The following is a 23,728-nucleotide window of genomic DNA, read 5'->3' on the forward strand; positions in this document are numbered from 1 at the left end:
TGCTAGCAGGAATCACCTTTCAAAGCAAGGACTGTGGAAGGAGAGTGGGGGAGGCTTGGACTCTTCCTTTTCTGCCTATCTGTGTATCTGGATCCACAACTAACCCAAAATTTGATGTTGAAGTTTTTATTCAAAGAAAATACAGAAATGCCCCCAGCCACTTACCATTTGCTCAGACTGGCCCAATATTTCTATTATAGAAGAAACATCCTTGGATGCTGTTCTAATGCCCATGAGATGCCTGTCGTAACTACACCCATTCTGCTGTGATTTCATATGTGGTCTCTCGTTTGAATTCTGCGACTCAGAATCCTGACTCTTCACAGAAAATACAAAGGGAAAGAGGCTTTAGACACCAGAAGGAAAGGCATCAATAGTCACTGAGTAGGCCGGGTGTGGTGGCTCACGCCTGTAATCCCAGCACTTTGGGAGGCCGAGGCGGGCAGATCACGAGGTCAGGAGATCGAGACCTTCCTGGCTAACACAGTGAAACCTCATCTCTACTAAAAATACAAAAAAAAAAAAATTAGCTGGGTGTGGTGGCGGGCGCCTGTGGTCCCAGTTATCCTGGAGGCTGAGGCAGAAGAATTGCGTGAACCCGGGAGGCAGAGCTTTCAGTGAGCCGAGATCGCGCCACTGCACTCCAGCCTGAGCGACAGAGCGAGACTCCATCTCAAAAAAAAAAAAAAAACAGTCACTGACTCAAAAAAAGAAATTCACTGCATCTTTTTTTAGGTCAGAAGTTGAGCTTCCACGATTCCTCTGTAGAGGACGGAAGAACATGATACAAGTTACGAAATTATTTTCTTTTTTTGTTATTTTTTTGTTTTTTTTGAGACGGAGTCTCGCTGTCGCCAGGCTGGAGTGCAGTGGCATGACCTCGGCTCACTGCAAGCTCCGCCTCCCGGGTTTAAGTGATTCTCTGTCTCAGCCTCCCGAGTAGCTGGGACTACAGGCGCCCGCCACCTCGCCCAGCTTATTTTTTGTATTTTTAGTAGAGATGGGTTTCACCATGTTAGCCAGGAAGGTCTCAATCTCCTGACCTTGTGATCCGCCCGCCTCGGCCTCCCAAAGTGCTGGGATTACAGGTGTGAGCCACTGCGCTCGGCACGAAATTATTTTCTTAAGGAAGAAATGAATGTGTCTGGGCGAGTCCTCACATACCAGCTGATCTACAGGACAGCAGAATTTGACTTTTCTGTCTCCATTTTTCCCCTAGTGTATTACCTAGGTCTACTGAATCAAACACACATCATGTAGTCAGGAGAAAAACAAAAAGGTAACTAGGTATATATGAAGGCATGAGATCATCAAAACTCAACAGTGGCTGTTAAAACTTAAAATCCTGGCTGATTTGGGCTCAGTTTTCAGAGTCCTTCCCAGGAGCCACAGCAATGGCTTTCATTTACTGAACTGACCAGGGCTAGACTAGGTAACTTCTAAGGCATCTCATGGCTTTAAGAGTCTGTGATTACACAACTGTTAGTGACTCTGTCCCAGTTAATTACTTAATGGCTCCAGATGTAACACAAAACCCACAGGAATTCCCCATAAGTTGAAGTTCTTCAGAAAGTAAACAGGAGAAGATGGTGGCAGTTTTAAAGAGTCCTTTTCTAAAAAGGAAATCTCAGCTGGGCTGAAAACAGAAAGAAAGGCAGAGACAAGAACACTATAAATTCAGTAAAGTTGCCTTTGCAGGATTGTCAAAATCCAAGGGAAAAATGAGAGATGGATACTATTAAAAATTTCCAGAAGGTCCAGCCCTCCGTCTCTGATTTAACCAGCAGTAACCTGCTTGCAGGTTCTGTCAGCCCGCAGCCACACACATGTTCCCGCGCACCCTCCTGAAGCACAGGGAGGGGTGGATGAAAACGGGAATCTCTCCTGTTTCCTAGGGCCACTCCTGCACCAACTCTGCCTCCTATCTGCATCTACGGTCCCTGACTCTGTCCTCCCTTCGGCTGACCACGCTGCAGGCTAATAAAGGCTCTTAATGCCCAGACCTGTGCCTACCAAGACCTATGATAACCTGCCTTTTCTCTCCACCGATACTGACTTCTTAGAAAATTCCACCTGCTGCCTTCCACATTCCCTCCTGTCTAATCAGACTTTGGGTCTTGACCCCCCACAGCCAGCCCTGTGCTTTCATATTCCATAATGAAGAGAGAACTTGAGAGGCTACAGAAAGACTCAGACAATGGGTAAGGGTCAGCTTTCTTCAAAGGGGCAGAATCCAAGCCCTTGTTTATATTCACCTTCATTAAGAAGAAAGTGCAGTTCTAATCCTCTGTATAACACCATGAGCATTCATCTCTGGTGTACTCAACAGGAAAGCCTATGAAATTCAAACCAGAGTGAATCCTCTTCAAAACTTGTCACAGCAGATGGTGATACAGGTTTCTTGCTATGATGTATGCTTTGTACAATGCCAAACATGCTCCTGCTTAAAAATAAAGATGTAACCATTTTTGATTCTGCAAAATACAAAATCCGTAAGGAAGGGTGCGAGAAATATCTAGAAGGATATGAATTGATAGTTACAGCACCTCAGGTCTTCCTGCAAACACCTCAACCTAAGCAACTTGTCCAATTAGAGACTACCACAATCCCATGGCACACATTAAAACATGGGATAACTGCTGGGTGTGGTGGCTCACGCCTGTAATCCCAGCACTTTGGGAGGCCGAGGCGGGTGGATCATGAGGTCAAGAGATAGAGGCCATCCTGGCCAACATGGTGAAACCCTGTCTCTACTAAAAATACAAAAATTAGCGGGACGTGGTGGCACGTTCCTGTAGTCCCAGCTACTCGGGAGGCTGAGGCAGGAGAATCGCTTGAACCTGGGAGACAGAGGTTGCAGTGGACCAAGATCACACCACTGCACTCCAGCCTGGCAACAGAGTAAGACTCCATCTTAAAAAAAAAAAACAGGGATAACGTGGAAAGTTCATCAAGGACAACATTTTAGATGCAATCTGAAAATCCAGTGTCCCACTGAGGAAGCCTATACTTTATTCTATTTGGCATATTTTCCTACAAATAATACTAGTTTATACGCACATGCTATCTTACAGCTTAAAACATTTTCTCATTTCCACTTTTTTTAACTTTTCAACAAAGTTCAACTGTAACTCTGCTTATTTCCTGACAATGAACTATACACTGTTCTCATCAGTTTACAGGTAAGATACTCACTGAGTACAAATAATCTACCTCAGGTACACTACTCATAGAGCCCAATTCACACTCGGGTCACCGGCTGCATCCTCAGCTCTCGTTTTTCTCCTGCTGAAACACAAACATTCACTTCAGCTCAGTGTTCACTGAGCGTCTGCCATAGACGCAGCCTGTGCTTGGAGCTAGGATTTAAACAGCTCCAGTCCCTGGCCTGCACAGAAAGTGAAGGCCAGCGGGGAGAGCCATGTAAGCCCGTAGCAGCAACACACCCCGCCACAGCGGCCAAGTGCGGCAAGTACTCACAGAATTCCAGGTGATGCCAAGAGGCTTCAGAGGGGCCAGCCTATGAGCCAGAACTTGAAGGACCAATGGATTCCCCAGAAGGAAGAGAGAATGGTGTATACCAAGCAAGATAAAGTGTATGGGAGTGATGGAGGCCAGCAACAATGGGCACACCACAGGGCAGGGCCCAGGACACAGCAGGCCTGTACTGCCAACCGGAAAGGGGCTTAGCATCTGCCTATGAAGGGTCTCAGGTCCCACACCAAAGATTTTGGATTCTATCCCAAAGAGATGCCAAAGAGAGGGTTCAAAGGCAAATCAAGGCTGGGCACAGTGGCTCACACCTATAATCCCAGCACTTTGGGAGGCCGAGGTGGGTGGATCACATGAGGTCAGGAGTTCAGGACAAGCCTGGCCAACATGGCAAAACCTCGTCTCTACAAAAAATACAAAAATTAGCCGGGTGTGGTGGCGTGCACCTGCAGTCCCAGCTACTCAGGAGGCTGAGGCAGGAGAATCGCTTGAACCTGGGAGGCAGAGGTTGCAGTGAGCCAAGAGTGCACCACTGCACTCCAGCCTGGGCCACAGAGCGAGACTCTTGTCTCAAAAAAAAAAAAAAAAAAAAGGCAAATCAAGGGGGACTAGCCATTAACAAGATTAAATACTTAAAAATAATAGTAATTTATGGTAGTTAAGAAAATAGTGCCCAATTAATTACACTGGTTAATTCTCACTAACACACACATACAGAATGAAAACTGATGTATGTACCAGTGTACCAGGTAAGAAAGGCAGAAAGCATTTTTTTTTTTTTTTTTTTTTTTTGACAAAGTCTCACTCTGTTACCCAGGCTGGAGTGCAGTGGTATGATTTTAGCTCACTGTAACCTCGGCCTCCCGGGTTCAAGCTATTCTCCTGCCTCAGCCTCCAAGTAGCTGGTATTATAGGCTCCTGTCACCACACTTGGCTAATTTTTGTATTTTTAGTAGAGACAGAGTTTCACCATGTTGGCTAGGTTGGTCTCGAACTCCTGACCTCAGGTGATCCGCCTGCCTTGGCCTCCCAAAGTGCTGGGATTACTGGCATGAGCCATTGCACCCAGCCAGAAAGCAATATTTTTAACCTAAAAATTGTGGGTTTGAGATTAATATAGCAGAAGAGTCTGACTTCTTTTAACGAATATTTTCAAAAACCCCCACATACCCTTTCTTAGGCGTGTTCTTTAGGGCATTAAGTCTAGTTAAAAGCAGCTCTGTGGAAAGCATAACCAACTCTTAACTTCTGCCCTCCCCTGGGATTTCAGGGACCTGCCAGAGGAAACTCCATTTGTTCCCCTCCTTTTACACCTACCTAAATGCCACTCTGTCTCTCATGGCAATGTCTAAGGGCATCTATTTTAGCGGTGGTTTAAAGGGCAACGCTGCCTTCAGTCCCAGGTGACAACACAAGGAAACGCCATGGGAGGGGGTGAGGGAAGCGGAGAAGCACCAGTTCTTTAAGGTTACTTGGTCAAAGCAAAGCTGTTCAGTAATTTGACCTCTAAGCTCCCGGTCCCTAACCCCATGGCCCGCCCCCCCTCACTCCCACTGTTGAATAGGGTAGTTTATGTTGACTTTTAAAGTCTCCAGGATAAAAAGTGACTATTACACTGCACCTCCGGAGGGTCTGAAGCTAGGCTCACCCAGAGTAACCAGCAGCCAGTAAGCATGAGGGACCACGGCCAGGCCCTGCTCACTCCCGCTGTCCCAGCATAGTCACTAGTGTCCTCTTCCACTCTCAAAAGTGTTCCCTTTGGAACTAGACCTTGGCTAGTGTGGACTCACCTTTCAGTTACAAAAGCACCAATCAGGCAGTTCAGTCCTGGCCTGGCACTGCCCCTCACTATTGTCCCCTCTTCAGATACAGAAGTATCGTTATGGACACCTGTGCGTGCTTCCCTCCCAGCGTCCCCAACGTGTGCTGCAGTTTTCAGTGTTGCCCGTGGACACTGTCCAGGATCATTTGCACTTAGAGGTGGGGCTTTAAAATATGTGCTTTATAGTGAACCAGAGTGGGAAAAGCCTAAAGAGGATCCCCAAATTTTATTACAACTTTCACAAAATCCACTTTGAAACACAGCCAAATATTTATTTCAAATTTAAATATATCATACATTACCAGCTACAAAGCAGTACACATTTTACTATTTTGTCTTACAGCATTACAACATCACCATCTGATAAACGTGGCACAATAAAATACAATAAAACACACACATGTCCACAAACACAACTCCTGTGCTGACCCAGGGCTTTAAGACGCAGCTCTTCAGCAGAATCTCTTGGGATTTAGAAGCCACAACTCGTCATCCCATTACTCATAGCTCCACTGTTTACAGTACGGGTGTGGAGCAGATGAAGGAAGTTCTACAGACCCTGTCCTCCCAGGCTTCAAACAGTCCTCACCTAACAACCAAAGGGAGAAGACCACATTAATTGTCTTTTCCCTTAGATACATTTTATTTAATAAAACAAGTATTATTTATCCCGAATCTCACTGGTTCTTTCAATCTGATCTCTAATGTCTTTACTTTTCAGCATCAGATTCTTTCTGGATATCTGTGGAATTCCCAGAAGTTCTGACCAACTGTTATTTCGATACAGGAAGTAGATACAGTCAACAAGTATGAAGTGGAACCTACCAAGAAACACCCAACGCAGAACTCTAACGGAAGCCAAGATTGGAGGGGAACCTCTTTGGTTTAAAAACACTGAGTTACCTTACACACACACACACACACACACACCCACACCCACACACACACCCCCCCACACCCCCCCACCAAGAGAGCCTCAGCTTCCTAACTACTAAGAGACTATGCAGTCTTTCTCCTGAAAACAGTAAGATAAAAACCAGAGTCTAGGTTGGTCCTTAACTCCTCCCCAAAAGGCTCAGTAAACTATCCTCAGAGGATTTCACATACTAATCAAAAGAGATACGGAAAACTCCACTCCATATACCCCAAGCTGCATAGTCCCGGCTGGGGGCGGCAGCTGTGACTCACCATCCTCTTCTTCGGTTTTAAGGACCATCTTGTTTCCTTACAGCTGGACACGAAAAGTCCGCTCTGTCCTTTAAGGAGAGCGGTAACTTACTGAGAGCCAAGTTTTCCTGTGGGGTCTGACTGGGAGGGGCCGGGGATACCTGTGAAGCTGCCCAGCCACTAGGACAGCTCAGAGCTGCTTCCTGAACACAGGCAATGGCTGGCTGCATGCCTGGGCCAATCAGCCTCCAGCCTCCAAAGAAGCGGCACTCCCAGTCAGTGCCACCACCCAGTTCCTGAAGTCAAGCTCAAGCACCTTCCGAGTGTGTTAACCATCTGCTTCCCTGAAAGCAATCTTACACTGGAGTCAAACCAGTTTAGTAGCCACACTTCTAGTCTTTTCTCAAACCCAACCAAAGTCATAGCCAGGGCTCGCCGCTGTTTTTCTCTTCACTTTCCAGTATCGTTGTCCCTTGGTATCCAAGGGGGACTGGTGCCAGGAACCCCCATGGACACCAAAACCCACGGATGCTTGAGTCCTTAATTATTTGCACATAAGCTACATACATCTACTCATATGCTTTAAATCATCTCTAGATTACTTCTAATACCAAATACAATGTAACTGCTATGTAAACAGTTGTTATGCTATATTGTTTAGAGAAAACGAAAAAAGTCTGTATGTGTTCAGTACAGGTGTGACCTTTTTTTATTTTCCAAATATTTTCCATCCACAATAGGTTAAATCCATGGATGGGGAGCCCATGGAAAGCCGACTACGCTTTCTTAAAATGGAATCATTAAAATCCCTGGTCCCCTTAAAATGAGATAATAGTCCATTTCCCAAGACAGTGACTAAGAGATCGTAATCATTACAGCAAGTTATGAGGTCACAGGCTAAAAGCAGAAAGCAGATATTAGAGGCAAAAAATAATAATAATAAAAAAAATCCAAGGGCCAAACTCCCAATCTAAGTTCAGTTTTATCCCCATTATGATTTGTAATATGCTACACCCAAGATTCTTTCCTGCATAGTTCTATTATGTTCATGACACATATTCATTGCTGAAAATTAGAAAATAGTAACAAGGGAAAAAAAACCACCTTAATCCTATCACCAAGAGATAACCATTGATGACATTTTGGTAGACATTTTCCAGACTTTTGTTATAAGTATTATATATATTCTCTCTTTCTCTTTTATAGACACACACACACACACACACACACGATATTTTATGTTGTTTTATAGCCACCTACTTTTACTTATAACAAACATTTTTTCACGCCTGTAAATGGACATCTATCACATTTATTATTCTTCTCAGTCTAGACATAATGTTTAACCAGCCCCATATTGTTAGACTTCTAAGTGATTTCCAATTTTTCTATGCATCTCAATACACGTGTGCACACGTTTTGGCACATCTTTTTAATTATCTTCATAGAAAAAACTTCTCACAAGAAGAACTGCTGGCTCCAGATATAGCTTCCCACTGCATCGTCACAGTAGGTAACTAACATTTATCGCGTGCTTACTCTGTGCCTAGCTTGATGTGACTTAACTCATCTAATCCTGAAAACATCCCATGGGGTGAGTGTCCTCGCCATCCCCAGATCACAGATGAGGATGCTGGCACCCAGAGAGGTTACACAGCTTGCCAAAGCACGAGACCTGGCTGCAGAGCCCACCCTCTACACCCTGCTCTCTGCTGGACTCCCAAACCCCTCCCTATTAGTCTTGGTTGTAAATGCAAACTCGTGCAGCAGCTTTGCAGGAAGTGCTAGACTTTGGTCAGTTCTCATAGGAGAGTTGGAAACACACACATCTATAGCAAGACAACAGGGCGCTGTCTCCAGTCAGACTCTGAAGGTGACCACAGGTGCTGACGTGACTCCAGGGCAGAGACTTCATCACAGTCTCTTCTTTCTTGCCTAATAACAGTTGAATAAATACATATGCATGTATTAAAACAAACAAACAAACAAACTTTGTTTTGTAGTGGCAACTAATATAAACCCAACATGTCACCTTTTGGTTTAGTATGTTAAAATCACAGTTTTAAGTCCCACCCTGCACCATTTCAAAACCTATGTTTATTGATTCCCAAACAGCATTTCCATCTTCTGGTATCAGGTCTGATTCACAGCCAGTGATCCCAACTTAAAAGAGGACAGGTCACTTCTATTTTCTCCCTACCGTCAAATGGTATAGCGTTTCTCTGGAATAGACACCCAGATAGACCAGCAGAAAAGCTGGTCATGAGGCTTGAGTACTTAAAGCTTTCACAGATGCTGCCAAAGTGCTTTTGCCACGTCCCTGATGGGACCAAGCCTAACTCCTGCCAGGCAGACAGTGGGAAATGGTTTCTCATTGTTGGTGGTCACTTGCACTGACCTGATTTTACTGATGATGCTGATTACCTTTTTGATAAGTTTGAGGTATTTCCCCTTTCGTGAATTGCTTTTTCAAAGTCTTTGCCCACTTTTCTATTGCTTATCATTTTTTAAATCATTTGTAGATTACAAATCCTTTGTATTAAAAGTTACAAATATTTTGTCATAACCTGTCACTTGTTTTTAAAAAGTTTTTACAAAGCTAGTTGTATCATTTGTGTTTCATTCAACATTCACTGAGCACACTAAGTGCCAGCCACTGGTGAGACATCAGAGGACCAAAGAGACAAAAATGCCTGCCCTCATGGTGTCTCCACTCTGTCGAGATGGGAAAGGTGGGGAAACAAGTAAGTAAAATATGCAGTATGTCAGATGGTAGTAAGTACTGCAGAGTGGGGGAAGTGCAGTGCAGTCAGGGAAGGCCTCTGCTGAGAAGGGCCAGGAGGCTACTGTGGCCGGAGCAGGAAGAACAGTGTAGGGAGGAGTGGAAGATATGGTCGCAGAGGTGAGGAGGGCAGTGGGCGAACTACATGGGGCCTTGGTGGCTATTTTAAGGACTCTGGTTTCCATTCTGGGTGAGATGCATAGCTGCTGCCAGGGTTCGGAGCAACACAGCATTTTGTGGCTTCCTTTGTAACAAGACCACTCTGGCTATGGGGAAGAACAGACTGGAGACAGCCAGCACAGGAGCTGGAGACCAGCTGGGGGCTGCTATAGTCATCCAGGTGAGACGGGTTGGCGGCTTACTTGATAAAAGTGGCCATATTCTTGCCATATTTACTTTCAGGGTACAGCCAAGGATGTGCCAATGGAGTCCATGTGAGGTGTAAAAGAGAGAATTCAAGGGTGATTCCAAGCTTTCCGGCCTGGCAAATGAAAGAATGGAACTGCTATCTTCTCTTTTTTTTTTTTTGAGACCAAGTCTCGCTCTGTCGCCCAGGCTGAAGTGCAGCGGCGCGATCTCGGCTCACTGCAACCTCTGCCTCTGGGGTTCAAGCGATTCTCCTGCCTCAGCCTCCTGAGTGGCTGGGATTATAGGTGCCTGCCACCATGCTCAGCTAATTTTTGTATTTTTAGTAGTGACGGAGTTTCACCATGTTAGCCAGGCTGGTCTCAAACTCCTAACCTCAAATGATCTACCCTCCTCAGCCTACCAAAGTGCTGGGATTACAGGCGTGAGCCACTGCACCAGGCCTGGAGCTACTATCTTCTGATAGGCTGCCAACCGGGTCCCCCCTCTCCACAACCTCTGCCTCACAGGCCCCATCATTCCTTCCACCCACCCATGGCCTCCCAGGTCCCCTGCTCCTCCAGGCCTCGCGACTTTTAGCTTCTGTTCCCACTATTCAATGCCTCGTTCTTGTTATACTTCCACTTCACATTCGCAAAAGAGGGACTCTGACTGGCTCATGTAATAGCCATCATCCCTACTGGGCACAGCAGGCCACCTCATAGGCTCCTGGCCAGGCAGCGTCCCTTAAAGCTGGAAGCATGGCAAGGCGTACCTGGCTCGACATCACACTGTCATCTCTAGTACAACAACTAACACTGTTAAAAAAGAAAATAATCACACTGTCATCTCTAGTACAACAACTAACACTGTTAAAAAAGAAAATAATGAATCTCATGTCTCCAATTCCTTAAAATAGACATTTAACCACTGCATCACCAAACTATGTTTCGCTCACTTGTAAGTGACCATATAATTTATCATCCATATTGAGATATTTTTGAGGTTGCAAATGGGCACTATTAATAATTACATCAGCCAGTCAGCATAAACTGGGATTGCCTCTGAGAGACTAACACATACAATAACCCAGCTCATAAGGCACATCTATGGTAACAATCCCAAACAGAGTGTTAGATTACAATGTATTTATTTAAATGGAAACTTTTTAGAAGTTTCAAAGTACACTTTAAAATAACTAAAAAAATAATGGCACATTACAAAACCAGAACAATAATCTAGGGCCTCGGAGCAGTGTCTGAACAAATGATATCGGAAACATTCAGGAGCTAGCACAGGCCCTGTGAAAAGCAATAAACCAACAGAGTAGAAGAAAACACTCGTTGCCATTCATATTACAAATCACACATAGGGCACTCTGACGCAAGCGCTGTTGATTCAAGACATTCTATATTTTTAATTAATAAATCCCTTAAATAGACTTTAGCCTCCCTCCAGCAACAGATTAGGTGGGAATACACAAGCATGTAATGGTTTAAAATGTTTTTTTTCTGTTTTTTTTGAGATGGAGTCTCCCTCTGTCACCCAGGCTGGAGTGCAGTGGCCGGATCTCAGCTCACTGCAAGCTCCGCCTCCCGGGTTTACGCCATTCTCCTGCCTCAGCCTCCCGAGTAGCTGGGACTACAGGCGCCTGCCACCTCGCCCGGCTAGTTTTTTGTATTTTTTAGTGGAGATGGGGTTTCACCATGTTAGCCAGGATGGTCTCCATCTCCTGACCTCATGATCCGCCCATCTCGGCCTCCCAAAGTGCTGGGATTACAGGCTTGAGCTACCGCGCCCGGCCTAAAATGTTTTAAAACTAGGCTGGGAGTTGTGGTTCACGTCTGTAATCCCAGCACTTTGGGAGGCCAAGGTGGGAGGACTGCTTGAAGCCAGGAGTTCAAGACCAACCTGAAGCCAGGAGTTCAAGACCAAGATCCTATTTCTACAAAGAAATTAAATAAATGACACTAGAAAAAAAAATTACGTGAATATTTATGTAATATTCTAGGGAAGGTTTGTTTTTTGAAAGCATAATACCCATATCAATCACAATCCCAGAGACAGAAACATTCCTAGAGTGGGAGTGTGGAGAAAGGTAAGATATGCAGAGTGAGGGCAGAGTTTAGAGAGAACATCAAGGAGTAACAAAGCCCCCTGGATTAGCAACAGGGGCAGTCCCCATCACTGCTAAGTCAGACGAGGTGCGAGGGCACCATACTGCTGCTACAAGTGGCAAATGGGAGCTCTCTGGCAAGAGCGTTGGCAGAGGATTCAGCAAGCCTTAGTCACCAGCAGGACAGATTCACCTTGACCTCACTCTTCCCTCACCCTCCCATCTCCTGGTCAAACCCAACCAGGAACCAGAGGGTACAAGAGCCTGAAAACATACTCCCTCCAGGACAGCCTCAGGCAGAGAGCAGGATGGGATCGGACAGGAAGTACAGCTGGGGGCAAAAGGAAGGTGTCGGGTGCAACCCTCAAGCCAGATCATGGGGGCCAGGTTTCCCACTGTCAGGAAAAGGAATTTGGAAACTTGAAAAGGGGGAAGGCTAGAAAGAACCCTAAGGCTGGAAGGGAATTGAAGGAGCCGGTATGTTTAATGGTTGCATTATGTATACGTTGTAACTTACTTAACCAGTTCTACTGTTGGCATTAATCTTTTTCTTTCCTTACATCCTGTAAAATGCTGCAACATCCTTGTAATCTTTGCCTCCTCAGCTCCTACTAGTTCCTTGGGATAAATTTCTGTAAGTGGGCTTAAGGGTTGGTCAAAAGATAGGAACTACTTTAAGGCTCACTATACACTGCTATAAAACTGATTTCCAAAATAACTGTTTTCATTTACCAGCTGTCTTCTAATATGCTGGCCTGCTGGGCCAGTGGCTCATGCCTATAATCTCAGCCCTTTGGGAGGCTGAGGTGAGAGGACTGATTGAGCCCAGGAGTTTGAGACCAGCCTGGGAGAGAAGGTGAGACTCTGTCTCTATAAAAAATGTAAAAATTAGCTGGGCGTGGTGGCACATGTCTGTGGTCCCAGCTACTTGGGAGGGTGACGCAGGAAGATTGCTTGAATCTGCAAGGTTGAAGCTACAGTGAGCTATGATTGTGCCACTGCACTCCAGCCTGGGCAAGAGTGAGACCCTGTCTCAAAAATAAATAGGCATGGTGGCTCACACCTGTAATTCCAGCACTTTAGAGGACGATGCGGGTGGATCACTTGAAGTCAGGAGTTCGAGGCCAGCCTAGCCGACATGGTGAAACCCTGTCTCTACTAAAAATACAGACATTAGCTGGGCGTGGTGGTGGGCGCACCTATAATCCCAGCTACTCGGGAGGCTGAGGCAGGAGAATCACTTGAACCCGGGAGGCAGAGGTTGCAGTGAGCTGAGATCGTGCCACTGCACTCCAGCCTGGGAGACAGAGCAAGACTCTGTCTCAATAAATAAATAAATAAATAAATAAATAAATAAATAAAATAAAGTGCTAGCCTAGCCACAGCTAAATGCACAGTGTGGACTATCATTTAAAACACATGCCAACTAGACAGACATAATGTAGTATTTTAATGTCTATGCTTCTGTGGTGTGGTGATGTCAGAGCTTCTGTTGTATTTATTTAGTGTGGGCATTTGTCCTGCAAGTTACTTAAAAGTATTCCTTGGCACTTAAAAAAAGGAATTGGAAAATGTTGCATAACTATTTTTGTAGAGACAGAAAGATGTCTATGTTATACTGTTAAATGAAAAAATCATGTAACAAAAATGCATAGACTATAAAAATGAAAAAGGAAATAAGCCAGGAAGAATATATACTTAACACATTAACAATCATTATCTCTGGGCTGTGGGATTGTGGAGAATTCTCCCATCATCTCTGTCCACTCACCAGCCCCTCCTTCTCTGTCCTCGTCCACAGTGCACCAGATCCCACACTGGTCTCCAGCTTTGCTCCCGTGTCATGGCCTCTGAAGCTGTCTACCTAACACAAACCCAAAATCTGAAACCCCTGAAACGTGCCCAAATCCTAAATGTTGTGAGTGCCAACACGACACTCAAAGGAAATGCTCACTGGAGCATTTTGGATTTCTAGTTTTCAGATTAGGGATGCTCTGGCAAGTACAGTGCAGGTACTCCAAAATCCAAAAAGTTCTGAAATCTAGAACATGTCTGGTTCCAAGCATTTCAGATAAGAAAGACTCAACCCACAGTCCTTTTTGATAGCAGCCTATTCTTGTTTCATTAATTTAATATCTGAGACTCTTAAGTATATAGTTTTTAAAGCTTTCTTCTACATGTCCCATGACCTGTTTCCTTAAACTTCTATTTGCTCTTCTGCTTGCTAACACTGAAGGTTTTCCTTAAGTCTCTAGCAAGCATAGTGTATTTCTCCTCATTTAAGAGTGACACACTAATAACCTGGTTAAAAGCTGTGTGGCAGGCATGGCCTACAGATGGATGTGTGGCAATGTAACATGATAAGGCAGTAATGTGTAGAGACCCCACATGTAGGGCTCTGTAGTTTATTTTTGCTTGGACTAGTTACCCAAAGAAGTATTCTCCAATCCCCTACCTGGGTTGTATGGAGTATAAAACTGACCACCAGTATTTGGGGGGCTACACTGAGGGAGAAAGGATGGGGATCTCACAATTAAATATACAGACTTTTTCGGTGCTGCTTCTTGGTTGGTATTTTTTAAAATAAATATAGATTTTCACTCGCTCTCTGTATCTTCACAGCCTTCTTCAGAAATTAAACCTTCATGTTTTACCAGAAGTGCAAGAGAAACTGCCTTGCTGCAGGAGGTAGAGAGGAGACCTGGGAATCTTAACTGCCACAATGAACACTTTCAAACCACCCTCATTTCCCTATCTCCATTCTCAGAGGTCCTGGGTACCCTGAAGCCTTTCTGGAATTTGCGGGTGAATCATTTTGCTTCCTAGTGTTCTCTCTCTGCAGCTTAGATCTTTCCTAACGAGCTGCCAATGGGAGACAGCTTAGGGCATACAATCATGTGAGTGTCCTCCACAGTCCCGAAGAACATCTGCAAGGTGGGGTGGAGCATAACAAAGACTTGTCCAGTCTCTGCAGGCAGAAATCCAGACACCTGGACACACTGCACAATTCTTTCAAAGGTTCCTTCTACTTTGGTTACCTAAAAAACATAGATGTATACTAGTTTTGTTTATAGACATAAATGCAACTGTTAGACCTTGGGGGAAAAAAGAGTTGATGACAAAGGATATAGATAATGTGTCACCAAGAATTCAAAGAACTTGTCATTCCTTGACATAGGCTTACCTTGTACCTAGCAAAGCAAGCTACGGGATTTCTGATCATATTTGCTAGTACATACCTTTATGAAACAGACTTGTCAGCACTTTTGTTATCAAAGAAAAACTCAAAACCGATTAGATGTCCAAAAAAAAAAAAAAAAAAAAAAGAAAACCTAAACCATATCCTTTGTTTTATGTACACAATTTGCATTTACTTCAATTTTTGCCTAAGGACCAGTAACTCTTGCAAGAAAAAAAATAAGAGAGGTATGCATCACAAAGACTGATCTTACTTAGTTTCTATCCAGAAAATCCATGATCAGTTCCATGACTTGCCACAAAACTGAAAAACTGTGTGGTTTTGAGTATTTACATTTTGGGGATTTTTCTTTCTGAGAAGGGGGTCAAAAGCGTTTGGTCAGATGCTCAGAGAGGATCCTCGAGCCGGGGCTGCGGTCTTCTGTGCACCGCGGAGCCTGAGAGCATTGGGAAGACCTCGAAGAACTCTGGTTCAAGTAACTGCCACTTTCTGGGGGCAAAAGAACAGTGCCCCTTCAGGACCCACCACCGCCAACCTCACCACAGCCCTTGGCGGCATTTGGAAATGTGTCAAAAAGACTTTGGAAAGTATTAATTTGACATATTCATGACGATAAAGTAAACAGAAACATCTTTCTCCATAAAGACGATGCAGAAACAGCACAATTCACAAGTGAGAAAGAATAAGAATAAACCTGAGATTGAAATAAACTTCACACTACTTCCAGAAGTGGTTGCTACAGTAGTTTTAAACGTCCTTTAAAATAAAGTCAAAAATATTGAACGTGGTAAATTCCATCTGTGCTGCCCTCTGCTGGCTACATGAAAAGATTGTTAAAAGATTGACAGACATAGCACCAAAAAATTCCATTACCTGGCCGGATGCGGTGGCTCACCCCTGTAATCCCAGCACTTTGGGAGGCCAAGGCGGGTGGATCACAAGGTCAAGAGATAGAGATCATCCTGGCCAACATGCTGAAACCCCATCTCTACTGAAAATATGAAAATTAGCCGGGCGTGACAGCACGGACCTGTAGTCCCAGCTATTCTGGAGGGTGAGGCAGGAGAATTGCTTGAATCTGGGAGGTGGAGGTTGCAGTGAGCCGAGATCGCGCCACTGCACTCCAGCCTGCCAACAGAGCGAGACTCCATCTCAAAAAAAAGAAAAAAAAAAAATCCATTACCTTTTAAACATATACAGGGAGAGGAGAGGTAATTCATGTTCTATCCAGCATATGTGCCAGTTCCTATGTGCATATTCACCAGTACTTATTTCCTGAAAGGGCTTTGTTAATATCAACATTAGTTTGCCCTTCGTCCACACACTCTGGCTAATTTGAGGGACAGTGATAATAGGCTTGTACTATACAGGCAAAAAACTATATACACAACAAATAATAAGTAACATGCTAGAAAGTGATGGGTGCTATGGGGAAAAGAGAAGTATGTGGCAGGGGGTGGGATCAGGTATTGTTAAGTTTTAAATAAGATGGTCAGAACAGGTATCCCTGCAAAGATAAAATTCAAACCTCAGTTACTTCTTCCTCAACCCCTCCAAAAAACCATATTCAGGATTCTCTTTTCTAAAATTCTGAGGTATACAAAATACATTTATATTTTTCTCTGAACCTCCTCTATTCCTCACCATGTAGACTAATGAAATTATATAACATCTGCAACAACATCTGCAATTTGATTACAAAGACCATTTTCCCACAAGGAGACCTGAGCTCCAAGACCCACAGTGACAGTGTGGCAACCAAGTTGCCTACTTCTTCTGTCTTCTTAGGATAAAGTATCACTACACAGTAACCTGAGATTCTCTTACTTTCCATCTGAAAGAGCCTAACACATTTAGAATGCCTATACTCCCATTTTCCAGCTGCTCTTCACATATTTATTTACTCATCAGAGTAATAATTTAAAAGGCTAGGCATGATGGCTCATGCCTATAATCTCAGCACTTTGGAAGGCCGAGGTGGGAGGATCACTTGAGCCCAGGAGTTCGAGACCAGCCTAGGCAACATAAAGAGACTCCGTCTCTGCAGAAAACTAAAAAATTAGCTGGGTGTGGTGGCGCTTGCCTGTAGGTCTCAGCTACTTCAGAGGGCGAGGCGGGTGATGACCACCTGGGCTCAGGAGGTCAAGGCTGCAGTGAGCTGTTACCACCTCACTGCACTCCAGCCTTGGCGACAGAACCAGACTTTGTCTCAAAAAAAAAAAAAAAAAGGCCGGGCGCGGTGGCTCAAGCCTGTAATCCCAGCACTTTGGGAGGCCGAGACGGGTGGATCACGAGGTCAGGAGATCGAGACCATCCTGGCTAACACGGTGAAACCCCATCTCTACTAAAAAATACAAAAAACTAGCTGGGCGAGGTGGCGGGCGCCTGTAGTCCCAGCTACTCGGGAGGCTGAGGCAGGAGAATGGCATGAATCTGGGAGGCGGAGCTTGCAGTGAGCCAAGATCCGGCCACTGCACTCCAGCCTGGGCGACAGAGCCAGACTCCATCTCAAACAAACAAACAAACAAAAAAAAAAATTAATTAATAATAATAATAAAAGTGTACACTGATTTATTCAAAAAAGATTTGAATCTTTCCCATGTGTTCATTCTAAATGATGTCTGTTGAATTGTGCTAAGCACTATGTTAGCCAAGAGCTAGACCTACAAAGGTCATGAGAACAAAGTATCTCCCCATTCAAAACACAATAGTCCATTGGAGGACACAGGTAATGGCAGCGCTAAAACAAAAACAGAAACAAAAAAAACCCTACATTACATGGCATGCTAAGGATGAGCAGGCTCTGAAGGCCCAGAGTATTCCAGGCTGGTAGAGGAAGAATAGAAAAAGTCCCTGGGAGCGGTGGAAAGATAGTGGCACAGGTACACTATCGAGGGGAGTGACTTTGAAGAAAACGCACACTCTCAGCAGCATTCTCTGGAATTTAGTAAGAGATCTGGGGAGACTCAAATACTGCACTGCGGAACCAATCTTGAAGGATCTAGAGGTCAACATTTGAGGGGAGGAGGCACTGTCTGGGAGAGGGAGGACATTTTTAGACAATACAACTCAGCGATTTTTCATATATTCACAAAGTTATGCAACCACCACCACTATCTAATTCTAGAACATTTTCATCATCCCCAAAAGAAAACCCCATACCCCACAGGGGTCACCCCGATTCCCGCATCCCCAAACCCCTGACAACACTAATCTACTTTCTGTCTCTACAGATTTGCCTAATGCATGGCCTTGTGTGACTGGCTTCGTTCTCTTGGCACAATGTTTTCTGCGTTCAGCCATGTTGCAGTGTGTGTCAGAACTTCATTCCTTTTTACGACTAAAGAATCTTCCCTTGTAGCCACGGACTTCATCTTCTTTACCCACTCATGAGCTGACGGACAGCTGGCTGTCTCCACTGTGGGGTTCTTATGAAAAATGCTGCTATAAGCATGTCCATTTTTGTGCTGTATAGGATCTTTAAAACTATATGTTCTACTTTGATTAAAATAAATTTCACAATTTATTTTGGCCCTTGAGCCCCTATGCTTGGGTCCACTTTCACACTGTGGAGTGTACTTTCATTTTCAATAAATCTCTGTTTTTGTTGCTTCATTCAAAAAAATAAAATACAATAAATTTCACAATATTTTCTACTTTTCTGAATCCCACCCATTATTCAAAGCCCAGCTCTGGAGCTTCCTCCCATCCCATGGCTCTCTGTCTGCCACCGCACCCCACACAAAGGAAACAAACTAAAGATGCTGACCAACATCTGTGGTTAAGTTTCACCTCTAAACATTCTCTGATTCTGAGAGCTATGAGTCCTATCATCAAAAATGAAAACTGTTCATGGAACCTCAGCTTGACGTGGTTTTATGGGATCACTGAGTATTCATGCCAGGTGTCCCATCAGCTGGTGTAAGCACTGATCATCCTGCTGTGTGATTAACAAATGGTTTCAACACAGTCCCAGGTCAAAGAAAATGTTTAAACATCCAACAGGCCCAGGTTATTGTCGGGGACAACAATGCCTAGGTTATCAGGAAAGCTCACTGTTTAACTGGATTAAAGAAATAAAAATTATAAGCACCAGCCATTTAATGATAAATACAGTTGATCTTTCTAGTACTTTTATTACTTGGGAGAATACAGGAGAACCGTCTGGAGAAGGGGGTAAGGGAGATTATTCAATTAATTCATTGAGTTTTCTGTATACTTCTAAACCAAACTCAGCTAGGAATTTTACCAAAAAATTCCAGCCTTATTTCAAGGATTGTTTACGCAAGCAAAGTTCTCTGATCAAATAAGAGTAAGTAAAAAGCGGGGTGGGCGGGAGAAGTGTGCTTGCCTTTGCCCTTTTTTGCTTTGGAGATTTACTTTGATACAGGAGCACTGCAGATCCCCTTCCTGTTTCCTTTGCTCTCCTGCCTTACTGATTATATATCACCCCTTCCTTGCAAAACCACAAGACCAAATGTTACAAGTTACAAAATCAGTATACTCCACCCATCCTTTACTCAGCTGACATAGAGCAAACTGAACCAGCACAGTCCTGCCACAGCCCTAAAGACGGAACCGTCACATGACAGAGGAGCTCGCGAGGAGGTCCCAGCACACCCATATACTGTGTGGGGCAGAGCAAAGGTGGCAACAGATAGGACCACCAAGGTCAGCCAGTCCAAACTTCTTGATACCTGTTACTGATTTAAAAACAAACTAGGCCAGCCATGGTGGCTCAGACCTGTAATCCTAGCACTTTGGGAGGCCAAGGTGGGAGGATCACTTGAGCCCAAAAGTCTGAGACCAGCCAGCACTTTGGGAGGCCAAGGCGGGCAGATCACCTGAGGTCAGGAGTTCAAGACCAGCCTGGTCAACATGGCGAAACCCCGTCTCCACTAAAAATACAAAAATTAGCCAGGCATGGTGGTGGGCACCTGTAATCCCAACTACTCGGGAGGCTGAGACAGGAGAATTGCTTGAACCCAGGAGTCAGAGAGAGCACAGATCGGGCCATTGTACTCTGGTCTGGGCGACAGATTGGGACTCAATCCCCCCCTACAGAAAATTTTTTTAAATTAGCCAGGTTTGGTGGGTGTGCCTGTGGTCCCAGCTACTCAGGAGATTGAGGTGGGGGGATCGCCGGAGCCCAGGAGGTCGAGGCTGCAGTAAGCTATGATCATGCCATTGCATTCCAGCCTGGGTGACAAATTGAGATCCCTGTCTCAAAAAAATAAACAAAAATAAAAAATTTAAAAATCCTAAGGAAGCAGAAACCATTGTTTAAAATCTAATTGTCTTGCTTGAGAAGGCAGGTGGTTTCAGAAAAAAGAACTCTAAAACAATCTATTTTTGAAGTGTTTTTTTTTCCAAGAATTTCTCCAAGCTTTTACTTAATACATTGTTCAGATGTTTATCTGCCCTAAAAAAAATTCCCTTGCAGTTCAAAAAATAATCCTAACAGGTTTAGATGCAGTCCTCAAATTGCAGAAGCTACTATTACCCAAAGAAATACCAAGTGTTCCTAAAATAATACCACATACTGAATCCACAAACTATTTCCTAGCCTGCTCCCTCTGGGTCTGAAAAGGACAGCAAATCAATGGCTAGGGGGTGAGAATATGGTTCTCCACGTGCCCAGAAGGGAGAGAACATGATATGGGTGCACCCAGTGGCATCAACTATGGGAAGCTCATGTGGCATCCAGGCAAGTAATTCAGCAGCCTCCACTAGCACTTTAGCGGCAGAGATGCAGAAAAACAGATGACTTCAAGATGCGTTTTGGAAGTAGAATAAACAGTACTACTAATGAACTGGATAGGGAAAACAAGAGAAAGGGAGGGCTGATATCAAAACATTCAAAATATTTGATGGGAACACCTATGTGAGTGGATATGCTATTTCTTAGGTGGGGTGAATTGAGAGGGGCACAGCACCAGGGGCTCTGCTGTGGCCATGCCAGCTGTGAGAGACCATGCCAGCTGTAGGTATCCCCTGGGAGATGTCAAATGTGGCACTGGGATGTTACAGCCTGAAGTTTAAGGGTAGGAAGAGGGCTAAGCTATAGTTGATTCTTGCTATTCACAGTAGTTATTGTTTAAAAAGTTGTTGCTGTTGCCGCACACAGTGGCTCACGCCCGTAATCCCAGCATTTGGGAGGCCAAGGCAGGTGGATGACGAGGTCAGGAGTTTGAGACCAGCCTGGCCAGCATGATGAAATCCTGTCTCTACGAAAAATACAAAAATTAGCCAGGCACAGTGGCGGGCGCCTACAGTCCTAGCTACTCGGGAGGCTGAGGCAGGAGAATTGCTTGAACCCATAAGGCAGAGGTTGCAGTGAGCCAAGATCATACCACTGTGCTCCAGCCTGGGTGACGGAGTGAGACTCTGTCTCAAAAAAAAAAAAAAAAAAAGAAAAAAAAAAGTCATTGCTAACAATGAATTGGAAAAGACTAAACCGTTGCTCCTAGGAGAAATACAGGTTAGGTTCCTACAGGCCTCTGGTCATGCTTTTGTCAACTGAAAAATACATAACCTTATTTATATAGGTTTCTGTTTAAAGATGTCTTATTTAATACAAATTGTTTTGTTTTGTTTGAGACAGGGTTTCACTCTGTCACCCAGGCTGGAGTCCAGTGGTGCATCCTGGCTGACTGCAACCTCCACCTCCCAGACTCAAGCAATCCTCCCACCTTAGCCACCTGAGTAGCTGGGACCACAGGCGCACACCACCACACCTAGCTAATTTTTTCTATTTTTAGTAGAGACAAGGTTTCCTCGTGTTATCCAGGCTGGTCTCGAACTCCAGCAATCCACCTGCCTCAGCCTCCCACAGTGCTGGGATTACAGATGTGAGCCACCATGCTCAGCCAGTGGTCGATTCATTAACGTTGAATTCATGGCCAGTAGCACTGTAACTCATTCCTGAGCAAAGTTTTGCTAACATACTGTATTTTCTCCATAAAGCACATCATGGCCTCTTGTACTTGGGAACACTAGACAGAAATTCAGCATTATGATCAGGGGCCATTTTAAAGAGCAAAGTCACCAGCAAAGGCACAAAAATACAGAAAAAAAAAATAAAAATAAACAATGTAATGCTAAATAGACCACATAAAGGTCATTTGTTTACAGTATGAAGGCTGAAACAAGAAATCAGTCACCTTGTTTCACAGTGACTGGAAATGTGTACATGGAGCAAACTGCATTTTTCACTGCTCTGTGAATGTCCAGAAATGACTACAAAAGCACTACCTTTGGACTGATTTACAAATAAACATTAGTGAGTAGGAAAATTCATGAATATAAAATCCACAAATAACAAGGATTGACTGCATAAATGTAGAAGGAATCAGAGTACAGGTATCTCTCTGCTATTGGTTATATCAAATGATAATTTCATCTTTTTTTTTTTTTTTTGAGACGGAGTCTCGCTGTGTCACCAAGGCTGGAGTGCAGTGGCATGATCTTGCCTCACTGCAACCTCCGCCTCCTGGGTTCAACCCATTCTCCTGCCTCAGCCTACTGAGTAACTGGGATTACAGGCACCTGCCACCATGCCCAGCTAATTGTTTTGTACTTTTAGTAGAGACAGGGTTTCACCATGTTGGCCAGGCTGGTTTCGAACTCCTAACCTCTAGTGATCTGCCCGCCATGGCCTCCCAAAGTGCTGGGATTACAGGCATGAGCCACCGCATCTGGCCTCAAATGATAATTTCAAATAGTCTAGTTCAAAGATCCTATTACTGCAGAGAAATTTAACCTATTTTACCAATTTGCAACATATTTCCTAGATGTTTGAAATGAGGGCTCCTCCATCTCCCTCTCTTCACCAGTTACAAGGCCGATCATATGATCTCCACTTTCAGATTTCTTTTTCTATTTCTAGTAGGTTCAGAGCTTGGGAGGAAAAAAAGGAAATGTTATTTATTACTCTTTTCCACTGTAAAGGAGTTTTTTAATACGCATTTTTATAGAGACTTTCACAGAAATTACCTTTAAAAAGTACCTAATTGGAGTAAAATCTCTACTATCAATAAGAGTACCAGGGTTACAGGGATAAACAATGCTGCTGACCATCTCAGACAGGACAGAGAACAACTTCTTTTTTGTTTTTTTTTGGAGACGGAGTCTTGCTCTGTTGCCCAGGCTGGAGTGCAGTGGTGCAGTCTCAGTTCACCATAACCTCTGCCTCCTGGGTTCAAATGATTCTCCTGCCTCAGCTTCCCAAGCATTTGGGACTACAGGCACCTGCCACCATGCCTGGCTAATTTTTGTATTTTTAGTAGAGACGGGGTTTCACTATGTTAGCCAGGCTGGTCGCGAACTCCTGACCTCATGATCCACCCGCCTCGGCCTCCCAATGTGCTGGGATTACAGGCGTGAGCCACTGCGCCTGGCCAAGACAGAGAACTTCAACAACGTATTTCAGTTTGTAATCTTAACCATGTAAATATAAGGTCACACACCTCATATCACAATGTGATTATACATATTAAATATGATACTGAAAATGTTAAAATGCCTAATTAAATACAAAACTATAGGTAGTACTGTAACACATGAATTTTGTTGTTGTTGTTTAGTTCAAGACTAGTCCTGCCAAGACTTCCATAATCTTGGGAAACAGGACACACAAGAACACATAAAGCAAGAAAAAGTACACTCAGGATTACCAAATCTCCCCCAAAGGTTTACTCTTCCTTTTCCCAAAGTCTTAAGGCACATGTATGAGTGAGTGTAGGGCAGGGTGGGAGAGGGGCACCAGAGTCACCAGAAGCATGAGGACAATCGGAGGCAAGCTTC

The 23,728-nt window shown here is 44.2% G+C and overlaps 1 protein-coding gene across 2 annotated transcripts in view; it reads right to left on the bottom strand.

The window, feature by feature from the left end:
• The window catches only part of CYTH1 (cytohesin 1), a 105,324-nt gene that overhangs the window by 53,197 nt on the left and 28,399 nt on the right, over nt 1-23,728 (bottom strand). The window contains exon 1 of one of the 2 annotated variants that reach the window (XM_031657834.1): nt 6,503-6,710. The exons of the other annotated variant lie outside the window; for it this stretch is intronic. Within the exon in view, the coding sequence (XP_031513694.1) occupies nt 6,503-6,530 (28 nt within the window). The 5' untranslated portion in view covers nt 6,531-6,710. Of the gene's footprint in view, nt 1-6,502; nt 6,711-23,728 lie in introns of those variants that run through there. 2 annotated transcript variants of the gene reach the window in all.

The sequence above is a fragment of the Papio anubis genome, chromosome 17, assembly GCF_008728515.1.
Source record: "Papio anubis isolate 15944 chromosome 17, Panubis1.0, whole genome shotgun sequence".
Taxonomy (NCBI): domain Eukaryota; kingdom Metazoa; phylum Chordata; class Mammalia; order Primates; family Cercopithecidae; genus Papio; species Papio anubis.